Below are 14,125 nucleotides of genomic sequence, written 5' to 3'. Positions count from 1 at the left end.
ATAGGCAGCACACCACAGACACTTCGATATTAGGCAATGAGTTTTTCATTGAAATCAGAGCCCCTCTCTCTTGGGCAGTCTTGGGACCACCTGGGCAGACATGTCTACTTACCCTGCACAGTGCTATGAATGGAGGGCATGTTCTAGTGATGGACCAATCTGCTTATCTTAGAGTGGGTTTTCAGTTGGGTTCCTGGGACATTTGGGAAGGTCCCTCGGCTCCTGGTAAACTCTGAAAGACGCCCCACCCCCACCCCTTATCTGCAGCCTCACAAGCCTACCTCACCTTGTGAGTGCCCTGGAGGAAGCTTCGTAGATGGCTGATTCCATTAGCCTCCCTGTCCATGGCTGGTGTTTTCTGACCTCATCACCAGATCTCAGGATTCTGTGTGCCTGATTTAGGGCTCATAGTTCTCCTTGCATGGACTCTGCTTCTCATTAAGAAGGTTAGGGTCCCAACCTTCAGCAGGTGGGGAAGGTGATGCTCTTGTTGAAGTCTGTAAATCTTGGCTTCACGCTCGGGTCTCACAGGCTACATCCTGCCAGATTTCCTGCATTCAGTTTTTTAAACGATCTGCAGCGGAAGAGGGAAGAGTGATTCAGTTGTTCAAGTGGGAAATCATTGCCAGTCATCGTCACATGCCTCTCAGTGCTTTGTGCCAGGTGTGTCCTTGTGAGAAGCTTTGAAGGGCCACTAAGAAGGTGGGAGTGTATTCTCTCTCTCTCTCTCTCTCTTTTTTTTCTTAAGTTTTATTTGTTTTTCAGAAAGGGAGAGAGAGAGCACAAGTAGGGGAAGCAGCAGGCAGAGGGAGAAGCAGACTCTCCGCTGAGCAAGGAGCCCGATGCGGCACTCGATCTCAGGACCCCGGGATCGTGACTTTAGCTGAAGGCAAACGCTTAACTGACTGAGCCATCCAGGCATCCCGAGAGTGTATTCTCAGAATTCACCCAGGTGGTGGAGGGATTCGATCACCAGGTGAGCCCTCCATGACCCTGGTCATCCCCTCCCTCTCTGCTTCTTCCCAGATTATCATTGAAGATATTGGGAACAAAAGGAAATATGACTTCCCTCTTAACCGCTGGCTGGCCTTGGACGAAGATGACGGCAAAATCCAAAGGGATATCTTAGTGGGCGGAGCTGAGACCACAGGTAGAACTGAAGAAAGGGGAGGCCCAACTGGCTGACACTTCGGTTTCTGCCCGAGGCTCCTTGATCTTGTGCATGGGCCTGGAGGCTGGCGATTGAGTGGGAGCCAGCCACTCCTCCTGCTCTTGAAAGTCTTCTGTCCCTTTGGGCTGGAACCTGGGGCTCTGCTGATGCCAGAGGAAGTGGGGAGATGCCCCTGAGCAAATACTAACGTCCCAGGGCAAAAGAGGTTATCCACTGCATATAGCCGGGATGGGGACTCCTATTCCATCAGACGTTTATGAGGATATTGATTGGCCCTCAACTCCTCCTACTCTTGAGTGCTTACTATACGCCGGGCCCTCTGCTAGGCACCTGACCCACTTCAGCTCCTTTAATCCTCACAGTGACTATAGCATAGGAACTGTTAATGCTCCCATTTCACAGATGAGCAAACTGAGTCACATAGCTGTTAAGAGACCTGTCCAAGGTCACAACTGATAAGTGACAGATCCAGGATTTGATCTGCCACCTAAATCTCTACCCTGTATGAACTCCACAGAAAACCTGCAACTCCCTGCATGGGAGGTCGTGGATGTTTGAGCAAGTCAGGGTTGTGAATGTGCACACCTGAGAACGTGCTCTGCTACAAAGCCTCCTGTTGCCCTCCACTGCACAGAGAATATGTCCAGGTTCTGGGGAACCATGTGCAAACTGCCCACAGTGCAGCTCCAGCTCTCGGGAGCATCTTTTAGCATCTTATCTCCCCACTTCCACCTCCCCACCCATCCCCCTCCGCCTCATCCATACACTTGTCCCTCTTTCCTGAACCTATGCCCAGTTACCCCCTTTCCTCCTCATCTACCTGTCTTCTGCTCAGCTTCCCTGCACTCTCCTCCCCTACCTCAGACATGCCTTCCCCTCCCCTCCCTGCTGGCCTTACTCTTTCTCTCTCTTTATCTTTAGAACATCTTTCTCCTCAGACTATGATGCCATTTCTCTTCTTCTCTGTGCTGCCCGCCACTCCCTTGGAGTCCTCCCTCCTTCGTGTGGGTAGGACATGCCCTTCCTTTGCCCTTTACTATGACTGCTCTCAGGAAATCCAGGGTGCCCCTGCTCCAACACCTTTCAGCCTCACACATCATTTGTAACTGAGGCTTGCAAAGTATTTACTTAAAAACAGATACCAGAGTGGGTCTGCTATGACCCCCTTAACCATGTTACTCTTCCTTGTCCCCAGGGGTAGAGGAGCAGAAGAAATGACCGCCAAGGGCTGGGGATGGCTGGTAGCTTGGGCCATAGGCGGACATCCCGGGTCTGTGTGTTTTGGAGAAGTGGAGCTGGAGACCCCCTCTTTGAGGGCAGGGCCACCTTCCCCATCTTCATAGTCTCCCTGAGGCCTTGCAGGTAGTAAGCACTCAGTCAGCGTTTGATGGACAGAGGAGGGCGTAAATGTCTAAATGAGGGAGGCATCCGCGAAGCCGCACGTGCTAGCTCCAAAGAAAAGCTGGGATTTTCATTTCCCTGGGCTCTGGGGCTAAGGGTGGGCCTGGGGGTCGGGTGGAGGGCTGTGTGCAGGCTCGGGAGAACTAACAAGGACTAAAGGGCCATTGCCTTCGACTCCAGAACATCATGAAGGGAGGCCAGACCTTAGCAGATTTCCTGTCCAGATGCTTGTCTTCAGTGTTTCCTCTTCCTCAGCCCCATCCCAGAGCTTAATTGTCCTTTGCTGGTGCTTGCCCAGAACTTCATGTCCTCATCTTGCCTCCTGAGTGACCAAAACCCCACAGGGCCCAACTACAGTGTTCTCTCCTTCCCTCATTCTTCCCTCCTCCCACCACGTCAGGTAGCCAAGGAGGACACTAGTGCCCTCTATTAAAAGTTGTCTTTTTTCAGTTACGAGCAAAAGACCGAACAAAATGAATCAGATAGCCCCGGATATAAATCTCCATTAATGGAGTTGGCTGTTATAATTAAATCAGACATAACAGAATTCATCCGGCAGCTATTAATAATAGGCACATGGTAATTAATGTTAATAGCAAGTACTATTCTCAGCCAACTCAAATCCTGCCTTCTCTTTGTTAGTTCTTGTAATCAGGGCTGGCAGCTTCTCAGAGTAATCCCTGCAGTTTATTCTGGAACTCAGATGCATGGACACACAAACTCTGAAAAAGATAACATGAAGCGGAGAGGGGCACTGGATGTCATCTGGGGCAGGAGGCAGGGGGTGTTGAGGATGTATGGAGGAGGGAGGGCCTAGGGAGGCTGGAGCCAGTGGGGGGTGGGGTATGGATTTTGTAACCAGCTGGCACTTTCTCCTCCCCTGTGGCTTCTACACCAGCTATCTCGTATGTGGTCACCGTCTTCACTGGGGATGTCCGGGGGGCTGGGACCAAATCCAAAATCTACCTGGTCATGTATGGGGCCAGAGGGAATAAGAACAGTGGGAAAATCTTCCTGGAAGGCGGTGTGTTTGACCGTGGCCGCACAGACATCTTCAACATCGAGCTGGCTGTCCTTCTCAGTCCCCTGAGTCGGGTCTCCATCGGGCACGGCAATGTGGGTGTCAACAGAGGCTGGTACTGTGAGAAGGTAAGGGATGCTCCCCGGGGGTGGGGGAGACCTTTCCTGATTCAACCCCTCTTCTTTAATTTGCCAAGTACAAACGCTGACCTGCTTCCTGCTTCCTACTTACTTTGGACCAGTGTCAGAGCACATGGACAGGCCCTTTCATTGGGCAGTTGGGTTGATAATGTGACCATTCACCTTGTTTTGCTTATGGTCAGGGATGAGGGCTATTCTATGTATGCATCCAAAGGCCAAACGCAGGTGCTAGCTGGTAGTTATAAACTGTCCTGATTCTTGGTGTTGTTTCACTTCAGCTTATAAATCTCTCAGTCAACAAGTATTTTGGGGTCTCCTGGGTGGCTCACACAGTTAAGCGTCTGCCTTCAGCTCAGGTCATGATCCCAGAGTCCCGAGATTAAAAAGAAGGTAAAGCTGAGAATCTAGCAGAGTGAATAGTCAATTCTTGGCTGATAGAAAATTTTGTAGTCACAAGAACATTCCTTTGGATATACCTGATGTGAGTGAGTGAGTGACCTAGGCGGGGTGCACTTCTGAGTTCTAAAACCATGAGCTGAGAATGTGAGTAGAGTAGAGAAAGCATGGGAAAGAGGTTTGAATGGGTTCAAGCCCAGAAGAAAGTTGTTTATTTTTGTGTTATATTCCAGATACTCATTCCTTTTTATGTGATCAACCTTTTTTCTACAGACAAATAAAGGGAATTAATTTAGTATACTAGTTCATCTGGTTTGGACTGAGATTTTTATGATATGCATAAAGAAATACAGTGTTCAAAGAGAGTGTTGTGTGTAGGGGGAAGAATTTGAGATTTGGGCTGATAAATTGGAGGATGGATGATAGCTACTTGGGAAGACTCCTTGGAGGAGGTATTTCTTGATCTAAGACTTAATGGGACCAGCAACAGGAAGAAAAGTGCCATTCCCTGAGAATCCTAATGTAGACCACCTTAGCATGAAGAGGTTGTCAAACATTGTCAGGAGGTCCCAACCAGGGCACCTGCTGCAGGAGACTCATGATCTGCACCACACCCCCTTGCAGGTGGTGATTCTGTGCCCCTTCACCGGCATCCAGCAGACCTTCCTTTGCCGCAACTGGTTGGATGAGAAGAAGGTGGATGGGCTGATTGAGAGGCAGCTCTACGAGATGGTGTCTCTCAGGAAGAAGAGGCTGAAAAGTAGGTGGTGAGGACCCAGAGGCTGGTGTCCTCCCAGACAGGGCCAGCAGAGGCCAGGATGTCAGCCCCCTGGGCAAGAGCTCTGCTGTGAAGGAGTGCACTTCTGCTTCTCAGTTCTCTTCTAAAGAGGAAGGGAATGGGCCCCGCAGGAAGCCCATCTCTCCAAGGTACAGGCCACACAAGAGTTACACAGTCAGCACCATGGCCAGCACCCCCATGACCCCCAAACTGAATAACCTGCTGTGATGGGCTAGAAGGTGAACGGAATGGTTCAACATAGCGCACTCTGAATATACACAGGGCGCAGGGAGTCAACTCTTTTTCCTATTTAAAACATACTATAGGCTTTTGCCATTAAAAGGATCATTGAGATACCCTTTTTCAAGCAGCAAAGAATCCTGGGCTCCCTAATATTGGCACCTGTTAGAATGGGTTACTGAGAGTGTGCCACACCTGTGCATGGTCTGCGCTTCAGTCCTAAACACCTTTGATTTGCTTCTCTTCCCCCACTGGTAACATAAAAACTCTGTACTCTTGAAGTCTTTATGGGACAACTTGCCGTGTCTTTGCAGAATTCCCTTGGTCCCTGTGGGTCTGGACAACCGATTTGAAGAAAGCTGGTACCAATTCTCCCATCTTCATCCAGATTTATGGGCAAAAGGGGCGGACGGACGAGATTCTCCTGAATCCCAACAACAAGTGGTTCAAACCGGGCATAATCGAGAAATTTAGGGTAGGAAGGAAGTGTAATGAGGGCGGGAGGGAGGAGGAAGGAGGAAGGGATGTAAGAGGTATTTGTGATGAGGATGGTTTTCTAAGCCAGATTTTGAATCACGTTTTAAGACAAGCGGGTGCTACACAAAATTCAGGCCCCTGCAAGGGTACCAGAGTGATCTATTGATTGAAAGGCATCCGCTTTTGGTCTGGCCCTTCTTCTGAATCAAACACTTCAGAACCAAGCCTGGGAGAAAGAAGCAGGTATAGAATTTTCTTCAGGAGCCTAGAAACCTGGGGAATCATTGTAGAACAGAGACCCTGAGCACATTAGTGTCAAACTGCCTGATCTGAACTGAATTAGAGAGTGAGTAGCAAATTGAGAGGAAAGTATAAATAGTAGAATATTTTAAAAGAAATTTAGCTTTAAATTTCTGATGTGTATATAACTAGAGCAAGGCTTGTTTTGCCAACAGAAGTGTGCTCTGACCTTTAGGTGAGAATGATTTGTAATTTTCAGCTGTCTTCCCAGAGCACCCCACTGCTGCTTCTGCTACACACTCACTTCATTGCTCTTCATGTATTTGTCTTCCCGGCTAGACTGCAGGCCCCTAGGGAAAGGGCACGACTGCTGTATTGATCTTTTTGTCTGTTTTAGTGCCCAGTGGGGTCCTGGGGCTGTGGACCTGTGCTAATTTGCAGGGTTGCCGAATGGATTTTGTTACTTGGAGTTTATTGCTTGGAAGATTTTCTTTATTCTGGATCCTACTGTGGGTCAGTTATTTTTGTTCAGTTTCGCCAGGCCAGACTGAACCTGGGCGCTACACAGCTCTCTCGCCCTCATGTGCCCTTGGTTGCCAGGGCATGAGAGAATACAGTCTACGAGAGCAGCCTGGAGCAAAGCCATCCTCACTGCTGAAGACTTGGCCCAGAGCGGGTGCCCTCCTGGGAAGGGGTCAGCTGTGAGATAAACACAATTCACTTGACTATGTTCACCCAAACCTTGTCATTTCTCCCTGTAGATTGAGCTCCCAGATCTTGGCAGGTTTTACAAGATTCGGGCATGGCATGACAGAAGGAGCCCTGGTTCTGGATGGCATTTAGAAAGGGTGAGGTGTGCCATCCTGAGGTTTGGGAGGTGCATGGGAGAGGAACCTGTATGGTCCCTTTCTAATGACCATGTCACCTAAGTTTGCCTTTGTGTCCATTGGGAGTGGGGGTGGGTAAGCATGGGTCTCACGGTGAGACCCAAATTTGGACCTAAGACATGGGGACTTCCTGATGGGGAGAGGGCCTCCAAATTTGACTGAGAAAATGCTCAGGTGTTCAGGAGACTTACCTTCTCCCCCAGTTGCCTGGCTGCTAGGCAAGCATGGGTTTCCAGGGAGCGAGAGGGATAGATGTGAAATCTGGACCACCTTCCACAAGAGACATCTCAATGGGATGGCCTTGGCCTCCCTTGGATGAGATAGCAGAATGGTGACCCCAAGGTGTGATAGATCTCTGGTCCACCCTCTTGCTCACCCCAGTACTTCATTCCAGATGACCCTGGTGAACACTCTGACCAAGGACAAGTATAACTTCAACTGTAATCGCTGGCTGGATGCCAATGAGGATGACAATGAGATCGTGAGAGAAATGACCGCCGAGGGCCCGACCGTGCGGAGGATAATGGGCAGTAAGTACTGAGCAGTTCTCCATCCCTGGCGAGGCGGTGGAACTCCTAGTTGGCGTGTGCGTGGGGGTCCAGCCCATGAGTGGATGGTCTCATCTGCTGTCGCTCATCACACCCCCTCCACATGCCAGCATGGAGTTAGAAAATTCCCAGCCTTCTGACTGGCTTGTGGGAATCTCTAAGGCAGGATGCCAGAGCTCTGTGGTGGTGGGTGTGGGGAAGGAAGGCAACATTTATGGCTCTTCAGGTGGGTGAGGGGATGAGAAGGATCCTCTCCAAGCAGTGCTTCTCCACAGCCTTCCTAACAGTAAAGAAATATTCTCTTCAAATTATGCACAAGAGTCTCCCCAAAAGGAAGACTGTATCCAGAAGCCATGATTGGCGGCCCCGGATGAGTCCTCTGTGTCTATTTAAGGCTCATAGGAGAGGAACTAAGCTTTTAATCTAGGGTCCAGTTTGCACATTCTCAGGGGTAAAGGGAGATCATTTTTGCCTCTAGATTATAGCGGCAGAAGAGAGTGAGGCACAGCACATGTCCTGTCCTTTGCTCTGGCAGACATTACTGAGCAATCACAGCCTTCTCTCTCACTGAGTCTGAAATGAGTTTCAAAGCTCCCTACAGGGCACTCTAAGCAGACATTAGCAATTGATCTAAGCAGACATTTGCAGTTGATCTAAGCAGACATTAGCAATTGATCAGAACTGGCACTTAAGATAATCAACCCATTTGCTATCACTGTGGCAGTCCTAATTTTTAAATCATATAGTAATACCACAAAATTACCAAGAGTTAAGAATATATAGAAAACAATGTCATTCATCATTCTAGTAGCTCTTCTCAATATTTGGAAAGCGTCACTCCTCAGACATTTGTACATCCAGTAGAAGCTCTGTGTGTATTTGTTGAAATGATTTAAATAGAAGTAAATACTCAAAAACATAGAAACTCCACATGGCAAATATCTGTTAAGAGATCGCACCATCTAGTCATCTAATTAGGCAATGCTGGTGATGAGCACTTTCTGTTATCTGCTTGATGCTTCTTCGTTTGTAATTAAAAATGTGACCATAGCATAGCATATTTGCATTCGAAGGCCTTTAAAATAGCATAATGCAGAGGCGCCTGGGTGGCTCAGTTGTTGAGCATCTGCCTCAGCTCAGGCCATGATCCCAGGGTCCTGGGATTGAGCTCCACATCGGGTCCCTGCTCGGTAGGAAGTCTGCTTCTGCTTCTTCCTCTCCCTCTCCCTCTCCCACTCCCCCTACTTGTGTTCCCTTTCTCTGTGTCTCTCTCTCTGTCAAATAAAGAAATGAAACCTTTAAATAAATAAATAAATAAATAGATAGATAGATAGATAGATAGATAGATAAAAAAATAGCCTAATGCAACTCGGGAAAACGAGGAGTTCTTGTCCTGATTATACAGTTGGAGACAGAGTCAGACCTAGAGCAAGGTCTTCCGCCTCCTGTGTGCACAGCGACTATACTCTTTTCACATTGTGTACTATTTTCTGTGGCAGCAAGGTAGCCATCTTCCTGGGAACATGGTAGGTAAGAGGATTCTGCCCGAGACTGAGACTTGATTTAGCAATGTAGCCCACTGAGGCAGAAACACGCCTGTTCTCGTCAGATCTATCCCTTCGTGTGCCAGAACAGAGCCTGCAGATGTGAACTAATGGGGAGGGGGTCTTGGGACCCAACTGCTTCCTTGATCTTTCTAACCAGTTCTCTTGACTTCAGCTCCTCATGTCCTGTTTCTGAAGTTACCTGGTGCTTTCATTCCTCAGCCTTTGCTTTCAAATTTCACAAGTGATAACTCCGATCGGTTCTCTCTGGTCTGGTGAGTCAGGGATCCTCAAACTTCCCTGAGCATTATCACCCAGAGAGCTTGTGGCAACGGAGTACACGGCCTCAAGCCCAGGGTTTCTGACTCAGGAAGTCCAGGGTGAGACTCAGGAATTTGTCTCATGCATTTCTAAGTGGTGCTGCTAAGGCATTAATCACTTTCCCAGGGGATGTCAAACTCCCCAAGTCTTGTTGCTATTATCTGTACTTGTCCCTATTTTTTTTTTTTTTTGTTAAGTCCTGAAAATACCTGTGTATTGTCATTTTAGTGAGGTTTTTCCAGAAAGAAATCTACCATTTTTACTTAGAATGCCCAAGATGTTCTTTACCTCCAAACCTGTTTTCCCACCTCACAGACTGTGGGGCTGGTGAGGGGGGTTTTGCCAGACTCCCTCTGCACTCTCAGACACGGGCCCATGCCATCTCATGATGTTGCCTCTGCTCCAGATCAATCCCATCTCTGGTGTCCTCTGGTTACTTTTCCTTCCACTGAAGGTGGTATAATGTTTCTCTCAGTCATTCTCCAGACCCCCAACTCCTGCCATTGTTCTAGGGCAGTCTCTTAATCTGCTCGGGCTCCCATAACAAAATACCACAGACTGGAGGCTTAAACAACAGAAATTCATTTTCTCACAGTTCTAGAGGCTGGAAGTCCAAGATCAATGTGTCATCAGGCTTGGGTTCTTATGCGGCCTCTTTCCTTGGCTTGTAGGTGGCAGCCTTCTTGCTGTGTCCTCACACAGTCTTCCCTCCAAGTGTCCTGTTTTCTGTGTCCTAATCCCTTCTTATGTCATATTGGATGAGGATGCACCCATAGGATCTCATTTTAGCTTAATCATCTCTGAGATACTGGGGGTTAGGACTTTAAAAAAAAAAAAAAAGATTTTTATTTATTTATTTGACTGAGAGAGAGCACAAGTAGGTGGAGCAGCAGGCTGAGGGAGAGGGGGAAGCAAGCTCCCTGCTGAGCAAAGAACCTGATGCAGGGCTTGTTCCCAGGACCCTGGGATCATGACCTGAGCCAAAGGCTGATGCTTAACTAACTGAGTCCCCCAGGCACCCTGGGTTAGGACTTGAACATATGGATGGGGGCGTGGGGGACATAATTTGGCTGCATCCCAGAGACATTGATTAGATTCTTTGAGAGCTATCCCTGATAATCTGCATTTTTATCAAGCATACCAAGTAATTTTTTTGCACATCAAGACTTCAGAGCCTCTGTCCTACTCCTTCCAGTGATTGAATGGAAAATCCCCTCATCCACATCCTGGTCCCAGTACCTTCCTCGGATCATCCCATGAATGAGTGATGCACCCCACCCCTGGCTCAGGCTTCTGCCCCCCAGCCCTCTCATGACCTTGGTGACACTCCGCTCCATCCTGCAACTCCTTCTAGCTCCTTCTCCCCAACATTTCTCCTGGCCTGACTCATGGGTGTGTGGAGGATGGATCTTAGAGGCAAACCTATAAGAAGTCATCAATGGGGGTGGGGGGTGCTTGGGTGGCTCAGTGGGTTGGAGCCTCTGCCTTCTGCTCAGGTCATGGTCTCAGGGTTCTGGGATCGAGCCCCACATCAGGCTCTCTGCTCAGCAGGGAACCTGCTTCCTCCCCTCTCTCTCTGCCTACTTGGGATCTCTGTCTATCAAATAAATGGATGGAATCTTAAAAAAAAAAAAAAAGAAGTCATCAAGGGGGGAGAAGAGGTACTCAAAGTGAGCAAGAATTAATAGACTAGAAAGAGGGTAAATTCAAGAGCTATTTTGAAGGTGGCTCCGGTCGGACTCAGTGAAAGAATGGTGTCGAGACTCTGTGGCCAGATGAGCTTTCTGCCCACACTTTGGGAGAACCTTCAGGTGAGGTGCCATTTAAGCTAGGTCTTCTCTGAGTAGGGATCTGACAGACAAGGAGAGACGGTGGTAGGAAGGGTGGGGAGAAAGAGTGTGTCTGTAAGCTACATGGGTAAACGTGCATGTCACATTTTAAACAGTGTGCAAGATGTGGGGCTGTGATAGCTCTTGGTTTTTGTCCTCTGTAATACTATCAAAGAACCATTTTAATGGAAAAAAAAGTCTCTGGTGAACAGGATTAGATCGAAGGGCTGTCTGTTCTGGCTTTAAATGAAGTTCGACGTCTTCTTGGGGGGGTCCTTGGCAGTACTCTCAAGCCTATGTCGACTTGGATTCCATCTCCCCGATGCTTTATCTGGCCTACATAAATTTCTGTTGTGCTTGGAACACCCCCTTATCCTCACTCACCTCTAAAGGAACTTGGATCTCCTTTGGTGTTCTGGATGCTTCTTTGTAACGGTAAAGAGTTGATGGCAAGTCTCACTTCCCCAGCTGGCACCAGGGTATTGTGAATAACATGCAGGGTTTCCTGGCAGTCCCTTGAGTGGAAAGCCTTGAACTCACATATAATAATACCAATTTAAAACCATTCTTGGGGCACCTGGGTGGCTCAGTTGGTTAAGCGTCCAACTCTTGGTTTCTGCTCAAGTCATGATCTTGGGGTCCTGGGATCGAGCCCCATGTTGGGCTCTGTGCTCAACACAGAGTCTGCTCGTCCCTTCCCATCCCCCTCTCGTCTTCTAGCTCTTCCACACACACACGCCAACCCCAGCACATGCATGCATGTTCTCAAATAAATAGATAAAGATAAGTAAATAGATAAGGATAAATAAATAGATAGACAAAGATAAATAAGTCTGTTACTCCGGGTTTACTTCTAAAGCAAGAGCCAGTCAAAGAAGCAATTAATGCCATGTCTGACAGCAAGAGGCTTTGAGGAATGACCTCACTGACTAACACCGCCTGGGGACACAGATTGGACACGCACCGCTTATGATCAGGAGTTCGGTGAGATGGTAGGAGCCATGCGCCCTGCACGCTCCCCTGCATTTGCAGCTGAAGTGATTACACACTGCTGATGAGTGGCCAAGGAATCGCTGGACTCAACTGCTGAAAAGAGGAGCTTCTTGTTAATCAGGCTGAGTTGTCATTTTTAAATTAAAGTACAAGAGGCTCTGGTAGTTACCCATTTGTTTGAAGTCTTTCACTGCTGGTGGCTAACAACACAGTTATTTTTTAATTGTCTGTGGACTTCCTGCTGAGAACGAGCTTGGGACCCCAATGGTTGGTGGGCTGGGAGGGGCCCCTGGAGAAGATCAGGAGCCCTGAGAACTTCCAGCCCAATGGACCTTAGTGCTCCTGATCAAACAGGACTGGAATTTCCAGGCAGAGGGATTGCTGTCTCCCCTCATCAGTTTGCTTCTGGGTATTGCCTGATAGTTACAGCTGAAAGAGCAGAACTGTCCTGCGTCAGGATTAAGAATGAGTGAGGCTCATGTTCCTCTTTTCCTTCTGTGCCTCTCCATTTCCGTACTCAGGCCAGTTGAGGCTCTTCCTCCCTCTTACTGCCACCAGTTCTATTACTGGAAGCTAAACACAAAAGCATCAGCTTCATTTACGCAGAGGCTGAAGGCTGAAAACACTTAGTGTTTGCCTTTTAGTAACAGTAAGTCTTCCAAGCAGTCAACGTGGGATGCTTTTTTAGTTATTTAAGTAATCTTTAATTTTTTTCAACAGTATTTTGTAGTTTTCAGAGCATAGGTTTCTCCCTCGTTTTGTTAAATGTCTTCATATTTTCTTCTTTTTATGCTCTTTTGAATGGAAATGTTTTATTAATTTCCTTTTCAGATTGTTTATTGCAAAAGAATAGATATACAATTGATTCAGGCATATTGATATACTCTACAACTTTGCTGAACTCATTTATTAGTTCAAATAATTTTGAGTGGAATCCTTATGATTTTCTGTGTAGAGGATCATGTCATCTGTGCCCAGAGATAGTTTTACTTCTTTGTTTCCAATCTGGATGCCTAACTGCATTAGCTAAAACCTCCAGCACTGTGTTGAAAACAAATGATGAGAGCAGATACCCTTGTCTTGTTTCTGACCTTAAAGAAAGCATGCAGTCTCTCATCATTAATTACATGTTCGCTGGGGGTGTTTCATAGATAACTTTATGGGTTGATGAAGTTCCATTTTATTCCTAGTTTGTTGATGGTTTTCTTATCATAAAAGAGTGATAGATTTTGTCATGTTTCTTCTGAGTCTATTGAAATTATCATGTTATACTTTTTTTTATTCTACTTATGTGATACATTACATTAATTGATTTTTAAAACTTGTATCCTTGGCATAAATTCTACTTTGTCAAGGTATATAATTCTTTATGTTGCTGGATTTGGTTCACTGGTATTTTGTTGGGGATTTTTGCATCCATATTCAGAAAAGAGATAGGTCTGTAATTTTTTTTCTTGTGATATCTGTTTCTGGTTTGGCATCAGAGTAATGCTGACCTCCTAAAATGAGTTGGACATATCCTCCCCTCCAAATTTCTTTGGAAGAATTTGAGAAGAACTGGTATTAATTCTTCTTTGAATGCTTGGTAGAATTCGATAATGAAGACATTTAGGCCTGAGCTTTTCTTTCTGAGTAGTTCTTTAAAATTACCAATTTGATCTTTACACTTGTTTTAAGTCTATTCAGGTATAGCCAGTTCTGGTGGTCATTTTTTTACTTTCAACCTATTTGTGTCTTTTAATCTACAGTGTATTTCTGTATATAGCACATAGATCAATTATCAATTTCACCAATCTCTGTGCAATAGTATGACTTTTTTTGGTGTGTGACTGCTGACATTTTTCAGGCTACACTACCCCACCCCCTTCTGCCTGACATCTGGGCAGTTTGATAAGAAGACTGGATATTGCCTCCCTTAGCACTGGTGGAAAGGTCAAGCCATGCAAGAACTGACCCCCTCACTCCCCCCACAAGGGAACTCTTATCTCCTAATCACCATAAAATCTCCCTGCTTCTCAAGCCAATTTTGGACCTTCTTGGAAATCCACCATACTCTCCCAAGAACTCCTTATTAGGTGCATAATTCTTCTTATGTTCACTCTTGGTACATGTGTGTCATCATCATCCTTGATATCTGAG

At 46.9% G+C, this 14,125-nt stretch overlaps 1 protein-coding gene across 2 annotated transcripts in view; it reads left to right on the top strand.

Annotated features, from left to right (window-relative positions):
• LOXHD1 (lipoxygenase homology PLAT domains 1) overlaps positions 1–14,125 on the top strand; it is a 149,584-nt gene that overhangs the window by 51,265 nt on the left and 84,194 nt on the right. For both annotated transcript variants that reach the window (XM_045065773.1, XM_045065772.1), the window contains exons 7-12: positions 1,027–1,150; positions 3,471–3,721; positions 4,754–4,889; positions 5,462–5,622; positions 6,626–6,712; positions 7,146–7,281. In XM_045065773.1, the coding sequence (XP_044921708.1) occupies positions 1,027–1,150; positions 3,471–3,721; positions 4,754–4,889; positions 5,462–5,622; positions 6,626–6,712; positions 7,146–7,281 (895 nt within the window). The remainder of the gene's footprint in view (positions 1–1,026; positions 1,151–3,470; positions 3,722–4,753; positions 4,890–5,461; positions 5,623–6,625; positions 6,713–7,145; positions 7,282–14,125) is intronic.

Source organism: Mustela putorius, unplaced genomic scaffold (assembly GCF_011764305.1).
Source record: "Mustela putorius furo isolate JIRA1106 unplaced genomic scaffold, ASM1176430v1.1 tig00003858_pilon_pilon_pilon, whole genome shotgun sequence".
Lineage (NCBI taxonomy): Eukaryota > Metazoa > Chordata > Mammalia > Carnivora > Mustelidae > Mustela > Mustela putorius.
The sequence above is the reverse complement of the archived record's forward strand: the minus strand, read 5'-3'. Positions and strand labels throughout refer to the sequence as shown.